General features: G+C 43.7%; 1 protein-coding gene across 1 annotated transcript in view; it reads left to right on the forward strand.

The window, feature by feature from the left end:
• Positions 1-15,789, forward strand: part of CFAP47 (cilia and flagella associated protein 47) — a 410,934-nt gene that overhangs the window by 276,135 nt on the left and 119,010 nt on the right. Inside the window, exon 56 of the mRNA XM_084843965.1 lies at positions 4,600-4,756. Within this exon, the coding sequence (XP_084700091.1) occupies positions 4,600-4,756 (157 nt within the window). The remainder of the gene's footprint in view (positions 1-4,599; positions 4,757-15,789) is intronic.

Consider the following 15,789-nt stretch of genomic DNA (forward strand, 5'->3'; position numbering starts at 1 on the left):
CTGAATCATTTGAAACTTTTGGCTTCTCTGCTTAAGATAGTGCTATTAGACTATTGCACTGTGGTAATAACTTCACTGAAAATACTTAAGTATGTTCTTGTTTTTACCAATCCAGTGCCCAGATCCTTTGACAAAGGCCTTCAGAAGTCTTTTTCACAATGCATATAAAAAACATGGCAAAAACTTTAACCTTAAAAAATGGCATTGATTTTCTTCCCTTGATTTCACTGATTAAATGCTTCTGAACTGACACTTTAAACCATCTCATAGCTGAGTAGCTGACTAATCTAAAATCAACTAATGACAGCACTTGTAGGACAAGCCTTAACTGTTTCTGACTGTGGCTCATTGCCAAATTGAGAGAAACGGCTATGGGTTATTATCTGCTTCATTTGTTTCTTGTTTGGAGCTGTGCACAGAACTCTCTGAAATAAGAATTTAAACTCAGGCTGTAATCACTTTGCTCTTGTTTTTGATCACTGAAATTAACTTTATTGGGGCAACACAACCAAAATGCCAGGTTGACTATAATGGTTACCCAAGATGTTAATACATTTATATCACCGAGTTCTCCTAGCAAACCTGCAACATCCATATGTAATGGAGTGAGACTAATAGTACTGAGCAGCATTAGAGGTGAGCAGGATCTATTATTAGATCCTGTCAAGTATTCTTTGCTTAGATTCTTTTCAACCTCTCCTATTTAATATGCTGCTATGAATAATGCATATTCTCAAATACACCTCAAAAATATAAGCATAGTGAGACTTTTTACTCAGAAGTAAGTCTCACTATGTTCAGAGGCTTACATCCTAGCAAGTGTCCTGGGGCCCCATCTACACAAAGACGCTTTCCAACACAATTAAGTTAAAAACCTTGTTTTCATAAATTTGGATTTGCTCCTCCTCTGGCACACAAAGCCAATTAAAGCAGCATATACAAAAAGAAAAAGAAAAGAAGAACTGCTTTTGCATGGCAGACTGCACAAGAAGCAGCATTAGTTCAGGCATATGTGGGTGGAGTTGCATGTCATCTACAAGCTTCCTTTAAAAAAAACCCCTCAGCTCTGTACTGAGTAAGTGCAGTGGAAGTCACTGGAAATTACTTCTGAGTAGTCATGTTTAGCAAGTTGTTTTCAGGGCAGAAATGGAGATTTCAAAAGAACAGAGGTAATCTCAAAGCAATATGCTGACTTCAGGGCTTATTTGGGGGGAAAAACGCTGAAGTCATTAACATTAGGCAAAGGTGTGCTTCTCCAGAAAATTAGCGATTCAAAACACAAGGCTTCTCCTCCCCTCTCTCGACTCCGTGCTGAGAAGGTGCAGTGGAAGTCAGTGGGAATTACTTCTGAGTAGAGATATGTTGTGCCTCCATTTGGGATGGAGGAGGATACAGAACTTCTCAGCCAGAGTGTTTGGGGAGGGGCCCAGCACATGGACAGCTGGAAAACATCTGCAGCTTGACCCAGCTGGCCTTACTTATCAATCAGCCTCTGCATAAAAGACAAGCCTCAAACTCAGTTCAGGTGCTAGAAGCAATTATTGATGCTCATCCATAGCAGAAAACCTTCCTGTCAGCTCCTGGACCCAGCTCTGATATTCTCAAACACAGAATGTCTTTTTTTCAGCGTGTCCCTATATCTGGTTTTGTTTTCCTTGGCTTCAGATTGATACTCTTGGCTTCTTGACCTTGGACTGTTTAATGATTAACTCTAGTTGCTGCTTATTGCTCAACTCAAGTAATTTATGACAATATGTTTAGTAAACTGTTTTCAGAGCAGAAATGGAGATTTCAAAAATCATCCCAAAGCAATGTGCTGACTTTAAGGCAAGCAGTCTGAGGGAGCACAGCCCTGAGCTCTCCTCTGGCTTGTGAGAAGGGAGACGGTTCTATATCCAGTCCTCTTCTCCAAGGGTCCACCCTTCACAGGCAGCAGCCCTTTTCTTTTTATCCCCCCCCCACCTCTGTACCTTTGTAGCTGTGAAGGGATGGAGCCTTTGCAGCTGCAGAGGTGTAGAGGTGAGTGGATGGGAATAAAAAGAAAAGGTTGACCTCCAGTGAAGGGTGGACTCTTCAGAGAAGAGAATTTAACCCCTTCCTCATCGAGTCCACCCTCTGCTGACCAAGGTCAGGTTCTATAATGGTGGCTGCAAATTCAGTGAGCAAGGGCCATAGAGTCTCTGGGAAAATACTTAATCCTCAAACTCCTTGACTTGAGGGGTGGGGGTGGCAGGAGGGTCATCTTAGGTGGAGTCATAGGAACTCTTGGGAAATGATAAATGGTGGACACAAGCTGCAGAGGGGTGGATATAGAAATGCTACAGCTGTTGCTTGCTGAACCTCACTGAAGCTGCAGCAGCCATTATGAGAAGTTGCAAATGGGTAAGGCAGAGGAGTGGGCGAGTGTAGAACTGAGCAGGAAAAAAAAAGGACAGCCCACTTATGGTGATGCAACATCAAAACACCACAGTGTTGGGGCACAGACATGCCACAACCACTAATATGCATTTACTTTAGGGATACGAGGCACACTTGAACGGAAATGTGCAGAAGCCACATTAAAGGGAAAATCTGTCACAAATTGTCTTTCCAGAAATTCGGCTTTTACTGCAGGAAAACCTGCTGTGGAGAGGGGTGAATGTCATGTGTTGAGCCAGTGTGTGAGGAGCAGTCGCATTGCAGCAAATCCCGCATGTAGATTGGGCCCTGGTTTGCATGGCACGACAACGCAGCATGGCTGATCAGCCATGGTGGGTTGCCATATTGGGCGAACCCGGCATGGTTTCCATAGAGTGGCTTATTTTTCATGAACAAGCCACCCTGAGAGCCCATGGCTCGTTGTTGGGTTGTTCATACCTATGGTGGCTTCTTGGGATGTCCAAACCCAGCAGGGTGACTTCATTATGGGTTGTCAGGAATGGTTAGAGAGCCACCTGGCAAGGGTAGTGAAAAACCCTGCCACTCCTTGTGATTTCACTACTCTGCCACCTTCCTCCCTCATCCCTTCCCAGTGCCCTCTGCCCCGTGCTCTTAAAAATCAAGAAAAAGGACACTGGAGAGTGTCCTGAACACATTTACAAGTTTTTAATTTCAATTTTATTTTCGGTCCTGCTTTTACTGCTTTGCCATGAGATTTGCACAGTTTTCGCCTTCGTTTTACTGCATTGCCATGACATTTGCGTATCTTTAGCAATCTCGCTTACTGCTCTGTAACCCATATGTTTATCTGACAGCTAGCAAGGGAGACCAGTGGAGGGAAGAGACAAGTACAAAGGGTGGGGTGGGGGGAGCAGAAAGTGGCTGGTGGCTGCAGGAGAGAAGGAGCTTTAGGGGCAGGTGTTCTCACTTCAGGTGAATGTGAAGCAGCCTTTAAAAGAAGGTGTAAGGCAACAAGGGATGCCTCAAGTGGAGGATGAAATTGACAAAGAGATTAACAAGAGGGGGGGATATCAGTATACTTTGCTAATAGCGGACAGGCAGTCTAGCACTTTTGCGCAAGAGCACAAGACCCCCCAAAAAGGTTATGAATGCATTACTGTGTTCATAAGGGCTCAGTAAATTAATTCCATTTGGTGATCTCAGGAGGAGGAGGTGGTGGTGGTGGTGGTGAGTTTCTCTTGGGTTCTGGCATCCTCAGTGGACCAATTGCAGAAAGGGTGCTGACATAGGGACTGAGGAAATGAGGAATTCAACCACAATACATGCCATGAGCTGGCGGAATAACCGAGAGGAATGCAAGCCATGGCAAGCTGCAGAGCGCCAATTGTCTGTCTGGTTAGCGAGTGAAGAACCAACCCATGGTTGCTTTTTCTCAGGGTGGCTTAGCGTGATGTTGCAAACTCACCCAATGTGAGTTTGCAACATCACCCAGTCCTAGCCATTTTACTATTTGATTCATAATTCTAGAACTCCTAGAAATACTCATTCTGAGGTATTAGATCTATATTATGTGTATTTTGGATTTTTAAAAACAAAATACTAGGTTTCAGCAAGTGATTTTCAATAATGTCTTCTGTGTAGAATTCAAGAAACAATTTACTTGCTTTCAATGCAATGATGTTCCAGCTTTATTGCAGTTTTTTCCTCCATGCACATAATACAATATGACATGTTTACTCCATGCAGAAACCTCATTGATGCTATATTTCTCTTTTTGTTGTGGAAAAATTGAACAAATTAGGCCTTTGTGTGGAGCAGCTGTGCCCTGTCGTACTTATATCAATAATGGAGGAGAGTCCACTTACTCCACAACCATCTGAAAAGGACTATCCAACTGTGTAAGCATGAGAACTGGCCCATAATATTACAATAATTTTCTATGTCATGCTTGCACAGAATATTGCATAACAAATGTAAAACAAAGCTCCAAACAGACTTCAGTGGGACTGTACATGTAGAGCACTCTCAAGTGGTAAGAGAATGTTCCTCCTTGCATGAAGTTCTGAGTCTGCATTCCACTACAGTTCCCATATGTATACCAAAGCCAGTTGACTGGGGCTAGCATTCTTTAGTTTGAAGTTTAAATTTCACAGGTATATGGAAAAAAATACCAACAGGTGGTTGCTCATTAAAATATGAACATTTTTTTTCTTTCTACAGCTTGAGGAATGGGAATTTTTCTTGTCTGGTGTTGGTCTGATTCCTCAGCCAATGGAGCCAGCTAGTGTAAGTTCTTGCCTCGGCCACCATTCTTCTATCATCATAAATTTCAAGAATCCTACATATGAAGATGTAGTGGTAGATGTCATTTTAACAGGTATAGTAATTTGCTTTTATTGTATCTTATTATTGGGTATTTAATTCACTTGAACAGCAGGGGTTTAAGTATTCAGCATATATCTGCAGGGAAATATTTGCCAACCTAACATGCAAAGGAGAGTATTTTTTTCTTACCCAGAAAAGGAAGTATCTGTAGTTATGTCTAGTACACTAAATTGTCCCTTGGTGGGAGGTATTCTGATTGGAGCTTGCAGTTGGTCTTCTGTTGGCAAACTGAAGGCTGTCATGTAGGGATTTATCCTGCTTACCACCACCCAACTTTAGCCAAAGGAGAGGTGCCATATCAGCAAGGATGCTTCTTTTGCTGATAGGCCAGAGTAGGTCAGGTGGTACATTGCTAGATCATGTTTGCTTGCTTGAGTAACTAGGAAATCTTCACTTCTTGCTGGCTATGGATCATTTTTTGCCTTTCCTTGCCCCATGTTATGTGTCTGTGTCTGACAACAGGTTGGTCCTTTCTGAGAGAAATGGTTGAAACTGCCATAGTATCTACCATTTTGCATCTCCATCAATTTACTTCAGCCTGATTTATTGCAGCACAGTTAACAAATGTTCAACAGTTTGTGTAGATATTTGATGAATGTTGCTAAACCAAATGACAGAGTGCGAGCAACAAGGAAAAACTGATTTTCCTTAGAATTGTCTGGGAGTTACAAAGAAGTTTTCTGGGGAGCTGCTCATGTTGCTGTGAATCTGGAATCCCTGGTGTGCCTGCTTCTGCATCTACAAAATACCTGCTCAACATGAACATTTCTAAATAACTAATCTGTGGATTTCAAAAAGGGTTTATGGGAATCCTTGAGTTCCTTGGAAGTTTATGAGGGGTTTCTCCACGAGAACATCGGAAATGGTACATCAGAAATGGTACATCAGAAATGGTAGACAAAAAGCTGAAAAGCACCTTGTTCTCTGCAATGCACAGCAACAAGAGTGTTGAGCGAGCTCCAGGATGCCCTTCCAGTTATTGGGCAATGATAGAGACCCAATAAAAACTAACCCTCATTGTCATGTTTCCTCACAACTGCTACATGGAGCCATACTGCCTCTGATACTGGAGGTAATATATAGCCATCACGACTAGTAGCCATTGATAGACTTATCCTCTTAATCCTCTTTTACAGCCATCTAAGTTGGTGGTCATCTCTACAACTCTCAGTAGCAAATTCCATAAAACTATGCGTTGTGTGAAAAATTACTTCATTTTATCTCTCCCTTATTTCCCTTCACTCAGATTCATTGGATTAACCTGAGGTCTTGTATTATGAGAAACAGAAAAACTGTGATGTTTTGTGTTTACCGTATTTTTGTATGCAATTTAATGATAAATTTATATATGTAATATTATGTAAGATGTTTTTCTTTGTGTAGCTAGTATTTCTTATATAATTTGATGTGACAGATTGATAGTAATTTAGTGTTTATATTATTCATAGATAACGTTTTAGTGTTTGTATTGTTTGTAGATAATGTTTTCATGTATATATGTATAAAAAATGAACAAATTTAACTTTTCTTAAAGCACCAGTCCCAATACAGATCCTTAGGGGACCTCTATTTACATCCCTCCATTGCAAGAATTGAGCATTTATTCCGACTCTCTGCTTTCTGTTCTTTAGCCAGTCTCTGATCCATAAGAGGACCTCGCCTCTTATCCCATGACTGCTAAGTTTGCTCAGGAGTCTTTGGTGAGGGACTTTGTCAAAAGCCTTTGGAAAGTCCAAGTAAACAATGTTGATGCCATTTCCATCTTCCTCTGATGTCCAACAGGCCTGTTCTCATATTTTCTTGACCGTGTGGCCCCTTACCACACCACTCCATAACACAGCAATCTCAAGATAATCTGGGAAGAGCAGAGTATGTGACTATTTCTCATGCCAGCCTCATTGACTCCTTTATGTGACTGCAGAGTTCCTGTGTTACTGGAGTGTCATTGGAAGGTCTGCTAATGCTGTGGCTCCCACACCACTGAGGCAATGTAACAGGCCCAGTGATGATACTGGCACTATTACAGCCCATACACACACTTACTTGATTGATTGCATTTCTAATCTGCCCAATAACTAGATTACAAACAGTTAAAAAACTAAAATGCCATAGAACAGTTAAAATATACAATATAATAAAATATTTAAAAGAATAAAATACAATATAACGCAAAACAATAAACAGCACAGGACTCGATAAAACAGCCATAAAAACCTAGAACTAGGTCTCCCAAATGCCTAGGAGAAAAGAAAGGTCTTTGCCTGGCACCAAAAAGGTAACAACGTAGGTGCCAGGCAAACCTCTTTGGGGAGGTCATTCCATAAGTGGGGTGCTACAACTGAGAAGACCCGCTCTCTTCCATCGACGGGGGCACCTGATGGAGGACTTCCGAAGATGACCTAAGGGTCCAAGCAGGTACATGTGGGAGATGTTATTTTAGATATTCTAGTCCCAAGCTGTTAGGGCTGTAAAGGTCAACACCAACACTTTGAATTTGTCTTGGAAGCAGACTAGGAGCCAGCGCAGCTGATGAAGCACTGGCATCACATGATCATATCAGCCAGTGCCAGTTAGTGGCCTAGCAGCTCTCTTTTGAAATAACTGAAGTTTCTGAACTGTCTTCAAAGATAGCCACACGTACAATGCATTGCAGTAATCTAGCCAGGAGGTTACCAGAGTGTTGCCAGGCTGTCTCTGTCCAGATAGGGTCACAGCTGGTATATCAACATAAGCTGATAAAAGGTGCTCCTGGCCACTGAGCCACCTGGGCCTCAAGTGACAATGAAGGATCTAGGGGCACCCGCAAGCTGCGTGCCGGATCTTTCAGTGGGAGTGCAACTCCCCTTGAGGACAGGTTGAACACCACTCACCTGGGCAGATGAACCACCTGCTAACAGAACCTCTGTCTTGTCTGGATTGAACTTCAGTTTTTTGGCCCTCATTCAGTCCATTACGCTGCTCGGGCACTGATTCAGGACATCCACTGCTTCACCTGAGCTTGATGAAAAGGAGAAGTAGATCTGGGTGTCATCAGCATATGGATGGCACTTCAGTCCACATCCCTGGATAACCTCCCTGGTGACTTCATGTAGATGTTAAATAGCATGGGGGGATAAAATTAAGCACTGTGGAAACCTGTGTTGTAATTGCCACAGAACAGATAAATAACCCCCCAACACCACCCTCTGGAAGTGACCATCCAAGTAGGAATGGGACCACTGTAAAACAGTGCCTCCAACTCCCAACACAGGCAGGCAGTCCAGAAGTATACCATGAGCAATAAACTACAATAATTGTTCAACTGTAATTATTTTCTATTATTTTATTCTCTAGTTCTGAGAGTGCAACCCTGTTAATTCTGCTTGATCCCTCATTGGCTTTTGATACCATCAACCATGGTATCCTCCTGGATCGACTCCGTGGGATGGGTACTGGAGGCACTATGTTACAGTGGTTCTGGTCCTACCTACGGGGCTGATTTCAGAGAGTAACATTGGGTGACTGTTCCTTGGCCTCTTGGCAATTGAGCTATGGGGCGCCGCAGGGTACCATCTTGTCCCCAATGTTGTTTAACATCTATATGAAGCTGTTGGGAGCAGTCATTAGGGGTTTTGGAGCTAAATGCCATCAGTATGCTGATGACACGCAGCTCTATCTCCCATGACATCTGAATCAGGAGAGGCTGTGCAAGTCCTGAATCAGTGTCTAGACTCAGTAACGGGCTGGATGAGGGCCAATAAACTGAAGATGAATCCTGGCAAGACAGAAGCCCTGTGGGTGAGTGGTTCCCGGGTCTGGGAGATAGGCTCATTGCCTGTTCTGGATGGGGTTGCACTCCCTCTGAAAGATCAGGTCCGTAGTCTGGGGGTACTCCTAGATAGGGATGTCAGAGAATTCCGCCACGGATCTCAGGGAGGCCGAATGCCAGTGCATTCGGCCCCCCGAAATCGGTGGCGAAACGCCCCCCCCCCCCGGGACGAGACTTACCTGGAGTGGATCTTCCAGGCGGCGGCGGTTCGGTTGCGGTGGCTGCAGCGGCTGGTCTTCCGACCGGCTGCCGCCACCGCCATTTCCAGTTTAAAAAAAAAAAAGACGTGATAGGCTACGTAAAGATATACGTAGCCTATCACGGCTAGGTTAAAAACAAAAACCTGTGATAGGCTACGTAAATGTTTACGTAGCCTATCACATCTGACTAAAACAACAACAACAACGCGCGTACGCATTTGGCTTAGATTAAATTCTGGCCTGTTTGAAGCCATAGAGGGAACTGTGTCTGACTGAAATGTACTGTGTATCTGTTTATATGAACATACTAGGGATGTATGAGAATTTCATTTCATTTTGCAAATCACTTGGAAAAGCCATGTTTGCAACCCTAAATGCAAAAGTTTGCAAATTCCTGAACTTGCATTCGTGTCCACAAAATTTGCACTTTTTAAAATGCACACTTGAAAAAATGAACACATTTAAAAATGCACACTTGAAAAAATGAACACATTTAAAAATGCACACTTTAAAAAATGAACACATTTAAAAATGCACACTTTAAAAAATGAACACATTTAAAAATGCACAACTTTAAAATGCACAACTTAAATATTCCCATTTTCATACTGTAATGGGGGAGGGGACAGGAGCACACTTTTAAAAATTCACAACTTTAAGTTTAAGTTTTTAAAGTTGGACATTTTAAAGAAATGCTCTTAAAAAAAAAAAAAAAGCATTTTCATGCTTTAGCCATTGGGGCAAAATACGCATCTTTGAAAAATGCACACTTCCCCCATTGATTGAACCAAAGAACAAACAAAAAAACAGATTGCAAACAAAAATGGGAGGTGTGTTAATATATTTGTATAAACCATCTGGTGGTAAAACCTCTCCACATGTTAGTGGAATCCATCAAACAGGGATGAAAAGAATGCACATATTTAATACGTTTAATTAAAATGCAACAGTTGAATACACAGCATTTTGTTTTGTGTCAGTGACTGTACAATATTTATCTTTAAAAAATGGGTTCTAAATTAATTTAGTGTTAACTAAAGTTGAGGTGTTTGCCCTGTACTGATTTGATGAGGTGACTGTACCTTACCTTAGGTATAACATAAAAAACAGGAGGAATTTCAAATTATCTTCATGAAGAAGAGTGCTCCTGCATTATCCAAGATAGCTAACATAGCCAACAGGGAATGTCCTCTGTGAATTAGGTTTTTTCTTTCTTTTCTTTCTTTTGATGGTTTATTGGCTGCTCTTCAGCTGAAGCTGTCAGGGCGGCCTACAAAGATAAAAACAACAAATAACAGCAATAAAACATAGCAGCAGCAGAGGAAATAAAATTCTACATAAAGCATCTGTAGACAGATTTAGAGGCCTAAAGGTCCTGGACAAATAAAAAGGTTTTCACCTAGCACTCAAAAGAAAAGAAAGATGACACCAGGCAAGTGTCCCTGAGGAGGGAATTCTTTGGATTGGTTGGCTCAACTGAAAAGGTACTGTCTGCAGTCACCATCTACCTCACCTCAAATATTGGTGGGGCTTAATACTTAAAAGCAATCAAACTAGAGATTACTCGTTAAAGGGGTATATTTTATAAATATAATGTTACTGAATATGTGGATGAAATAGTCTTGCTTAAATCAATCATCTGTTATGGAACCGTGAGGGATGTCCCTTCTGGAGCTCTGTGAGAGAAAATGTTGTCCAGTATCTTTAAAAAGATCTCTGTCATAAAGTTCTGAAATATCACTGATGTGAACAGAGAATTTCTTTAATCTTTTATTTAGGAAAAGTAGATACATAAAATCCTTAATGTCCTCTTCTCCCTCCTTCCATCCACTGCCCCAACTTGGCTCTAAGCTTACTTCGTGTTGTATTTGCAATACCTATGGAATAAAGCTCTCTTTTGTGTTCCCATCTATACCATCCTGTTTTGTAAAACTCTTTCCTAGCTATTGTACCTCTACTGAACGGGGAATATCTGGGACATAAAAAAAAGAAGCTTTTCTGGAGTACAGTGTGTGATACTTTGTTAGATTTCAGCCTTTTTGTTGACCCAGGATGCTTTTAGAATCAGATTTAGAGTGTTGGCTGTAATGCTCATGATTAGGAAATGATAATCAGCAGTTGTATGCTGTACACAAATTGATGACCATATTCTGGAAAGTAGAGATGCGTTACTGTTACACCATGTCATTCTGCTCGATTTAGAAAACTGCATGTTTGTATGGCTCTATCATTCAAGTCAGTATTTCTTATGATTTGCACAGCAACGAAACTGTTACTAGCATCAAACAGAGTCTAAGCACTATGCCAAATGACATATTTAGATGTATCAGTGTATTCGGCTTTTATCTGTAACATACTTGCCTAAAACAGATTCCACAAAAATAATACAAGAAGCAAGCTTCTATTTATTTATTTATTTATTTCATTTCTATACCGCCCAATAGCCGAAGCTCTCCGGGCGGTTCACAAAAACTAAAACCAAACGACACACAATAAAACAATTTAAAATATATAGAACATTAAAACCACAATATAACAATACAACCACAATAAAACCTAGCAGCAGTACAGGAGTTTAAAATACAGATTTAAAACAGCCAAGATAAAAATTTAAAAAGCTAAAATGCCTGGGAAAATAAAAAGGTCTTCACCTGGCGCCAAAAGGAATACAATGTAGGCGCCAGGCGAACCTCACTAGGGAGCTCATTCCAGAGCCGGGGTGCCACAACAGAAAAAGCCGTCCTCCTAGTAGCCACCCGCCTCACTTCCTTTGGCAGGGGCTCACGGAGAAGGGCCGCTGACGATGATCTTAAGGTCCGGGCAGGCACATATGGGAGGAGGCGATCCTTCAGGTAACCTGGCCCCAAGCCGTTAAGGGCTTTGAATGTTAACACCAGCACTTTGAATCGGGCCCGGAAATGGACTGGCAGCCAGTGCAGCTGGAAAAGTACTGGCGTAATATGAGCTCGCAGGCCAGTCCCTGTTAACAATCTTGCTGCCCTATTTTGGACCAGCTGAAGTTTCCGGACCGTTTTCAAAGGCAGCCCCACGTATAACGCATTGCAGTAATCCAGACAAGAAGTTATCAGAGCCTGGATAACTGTAGCTAGGCTATCTCTGTCCAGATAAGGGCGTAGTTGGTATACCAGCCTAAGCTGATAAAAAGTGCTCCGTGCCACTGAGTTCATCTGTGCCTCAAGTGACAGTTCTGGATCCAAGAGCACCCCCAAACTACGAACCTGATCCTTTAGGGGGAGTGCAACCCCCTCCAGAACAGGTTGAATATCACCTAGCCGGGCAGACGAACCACCCACTAACAGTACCTCCGTCTTGTCTGGATTGAGTTTCAGTTTATTAGCCCTCATCCAGTCCATTACCGTGCCCAGGCACTGGTTCAGAACAGCCACTGCCTCACCTGGTTTTGATGAGAAAGAGAGGTAGAGCTGGGTGTCATCCGCATATTGATGGCACCTCAGCCCACACCTCCGGATAACCTCCCCCAGCGGTTTCATGTAGATGTTAAACAGCATGGGGGATAAAATAGAGCCCTGTGGAACCCCATGGCACAATTGCCATGGCACAGAGCAATAATCCCCCAGCACCACCTTCTGGAATCGGCCATCCAAGTAGGAGCGGAACCACTGTAGTGCAGTGCCTCCAACTCCCAACCCAGACAACCTATCCAGAAGGATACCATGGTCGATGGTATCGAAAGCCGCTGAGAGGTCCAGGAGAATCAACAGGGTCGCACTCCCCCCGTCCCTCTCCTGGCAGAGGTCATCCCACAGGGCGACCAAGGCAGTTTCCGTTCCAAAACCAGGCCTGAAGCCCGATTGAAATGGATCTAGATAATCCGTTTCATTCAAGAGTGCCTGGAGCTGTCCTACAACCACTCGCTCAAGCACCTTGCCCAGGAAGGGGATGTTGGCCACTGGCCTATAATTGTTAACATCCTCTGGGTCCAGGTTAGGCTTTTTCAGGAGTGGTCTAATTACTGCCTCTTTTAAAGCAGCAGGCACCACTCCCTCTCTCAAGGAGGAATTTACAACCTCGTGGACCCAGCCGGACAACCCCTCCTTGTTTGATTTAATAAGCCATGAAGGGCAAGGGTCAAGCACACAAGTGGTCGATTGGACTTGGCCAAGCACCTTGTCTGCATCCTCAGGCCTCAGTAACTGAAACTCATCCAATAAAACTGGACCAGACGGTGCTTTGAACGCCTCTACCAATGGAACTGCATTAATGGTGGTGTCCAATTCATGACGAATCTGAGCGACTTTATCCTCAAAGTGCCGCGCAAACTCGTCACAGCGTGCTACCGAGTGTTCCACCGTCTCTCTCCCTGGCCCAGAATGTAACAGGCCGCGAACCACTCAGAAAAGCTCCGCCGGACGACACTGAGAAGATGCAATGCTGGTGGAAAAGAACTGCCTCTTTGCCACCCTCACCGCCACAGAGTAGGCTCGATAGTGGGCTCTTACCTGTGTTCGGTCGGACTCAGTACAAGTTTTCCTCCACCTGCGTTCTAGCCGTCTCCCCTCTTGCTTCATTGCCCTCAGCTCAGGTGTATACCAAGGAGCTGGCCAGGCTCTGCTCAGAGGGAGAGGGCGCTTGGGCGCAATCGTGTCAACCGCCCGAGTCATCTCTGCATTCCACAGAGCGACCTGGGCTTCGACAGGAGCACCAGCCATACCAGCAGGAAAATCCCCCAGAGCCCTCTGGAATCCATCGGAATCCATTAATCTCCGGGGGCAGACCATTTTAATAGGTCCCCCACCCTTGCAGAGGGGAAAGGCCGCCAGAAGTCTAAACCTCAGCAGGAAGTGATCTGACCATGACAAAGGGACAGATGTTAATTCCTCTACTTTCAGATCACCATTCTCCTGCCCAGTCGAGAAAACCAGATCAAGCGTGTGTCCTTTTATATGCGTTGGGCCGATGACATGTTGGGACAGCCCCATGGTTGTCATGGCAGCCATGAAGTCCTGAGCCGCCCCGGATACACCGGCCTCGGCATGGAAGTTGAGATCCCCCAGGACCATCATCCTGGGGGTCCTCAACACCAAGTCCGAGACCACCTCCGTCAGCTCAGGCAGGGAGTCCGATGGGCAGCGGGGTGGGCGGTACACCAACAGAATCCCTAATCTGTCCCGAGTACCCAACACAAGGTACAGACACTCAAGATCTGCACTCGAATGAGCAGGAAGCCTGGAGAGGGAGATTGAATTCCTATAGACCACGGCAACCCCCCCTCCCCGACCCTCAAGTCGGTGTTGGTGCTGCACTGAGTACCCAGGAGGGCACAGCTGGGAGAGAGTGACCCCTCCCAGTTCCCCCACCCAGGTCTCAGTAATACATGCCAGGTCAGCCCCCTCATCCACAATCAAATCATGGATGAGGGAGGTCTTATTTTGGGCCGACCTGGCATTCAGCAGCAGCACCACCAGACCCGAGGGCAGACTGGTAAGGCTGCCAGGAACCATCAGATTGGGGGAAGAACCAGAAGAGGGGACAGCTGTAAGGTGTCTAGCCCCTCTTCTCCTCAGCTGGCCTGTTAATCCCCCAACGCCATACCTCCCCCTGCCCGTGACCACAGTTATGGTGGCACCTCCCCCACCCCCTGAGTTATCCAATAGTCCTCCCAGGCACATATTAAAATATTAAGATATAAAATATACAACAGTTTAAAAGAATATAAAAGAGATAAAAGAGAACAGCAGCTAAGAAGGAGCAGATAGTCCACATTTGCCCCTTCCCCTGGTCTTTAAAGCTGCTGCCCTCTGCTGCTGCTGCTATTTGCTGCTGGTGTTGTGGCTGCTGGTGTCTCTGGAGAGGCAGGTGGGTAGATCTTGCGACTCCAAGTGTGACGCTAAGTGCGCACTTAGCGTCGCACTTGGCGTGACGCCGAGGCTTCTCCATTATAATCTCTGCAGAAATCATGTACATAGCTTAATAGTATTGAGATGCTAGCTTAAATGGACTTCTTCTTTTTTTAAAATGTACATGCATTACTCTGGTCAATAAAACTCTGGATAGTATTTTAGTATTTATGAGAGGTATATTGACCTGTAGTCAGTGCTGTAGAAAATACAAACCATTTTTGGCAGGAAAGCCAGTAAGCCTTGGGTCAACAAAAAATAGACATATTAGCTTGTCTGATAATTCTGTACATAACATATTGGTTTGCATCCAATATTAGTCCTACTTAGAGTTGACTCACTGAAATAAATGGGACTTACATTAGTCAGGGGTTGCTTAAGTCCTATTCATTTCAATGGGTCTTCTCTAAGTACTGCTAACATGGGTTACAATCCATTGTCAGTGCAATCCTCTACATTTCAATTCAGAATTAAGTCCCATTAAGTTCAATGAGATGTATTCCTGGGTATGTGTTACAGGATTGCAGCCTGTGTGTCTTTCAGGGATATTGCCTCTAGTGCTTTCTACACTGAGGTTTCCATGGCCAATTCCTAACTAAGCCATGCCTCCTTTATTTATTTACCCTCTCACCTCACATTTGTGGCTAGCTATTTCCTATGTTCCTGTCAGGGTTCCCCTGATGACCTGGACCTCCTGAGCAGCTACTGAATGATCTCTTGCATCCTCTAGAGTTCCATCTTCCTTCTTTTACTTTTCTCTTTCCACTAATGTGGGGTTTAGACTGTAGGCTAGGCATGGGGTGATTGACAGTCTAGACACAGGGTTTAACCACAACAGTTTACTGGTAAATTAAACCAAGAAAATTACACCTAAAGGTATTTCCACAATAGAGCTGAGTGATACAAAAGGCCCTAAGAGAAAATAAAAGTTGCTATGGTACAATGATATGATATTGAAATGTAAGGTTATTTATTAAACTGTACGATTGTTAAGGTTATAGATACAGTTTGTAAAACAGAATGACATTGGAGGCTGGGGGGTATCGGAGTTTAAATTTAATTCTTTGAGGGGGAGGGAGAGGGGGGGAGGGGAAAGAATCTTCTTCCTTTTTCTTCACCTCCTTTTCTCCTCTCTTCG

This window comes from Heloderma suspectum, chromosome 3 (assembly GCF_057233095.1).
Source record: "Heloderma suspectum isolate Gila_16-S chromosome 3, 16-S_ref, whole genome shotgun sequence".
Classification (NCBI taxonomy): domain Eukaryota; kingdom Metazoa; phylum Chordata; class Lepidosauria; order Squamata; family Helodermatidae; genus Heloderma; species Heloderma suspectum.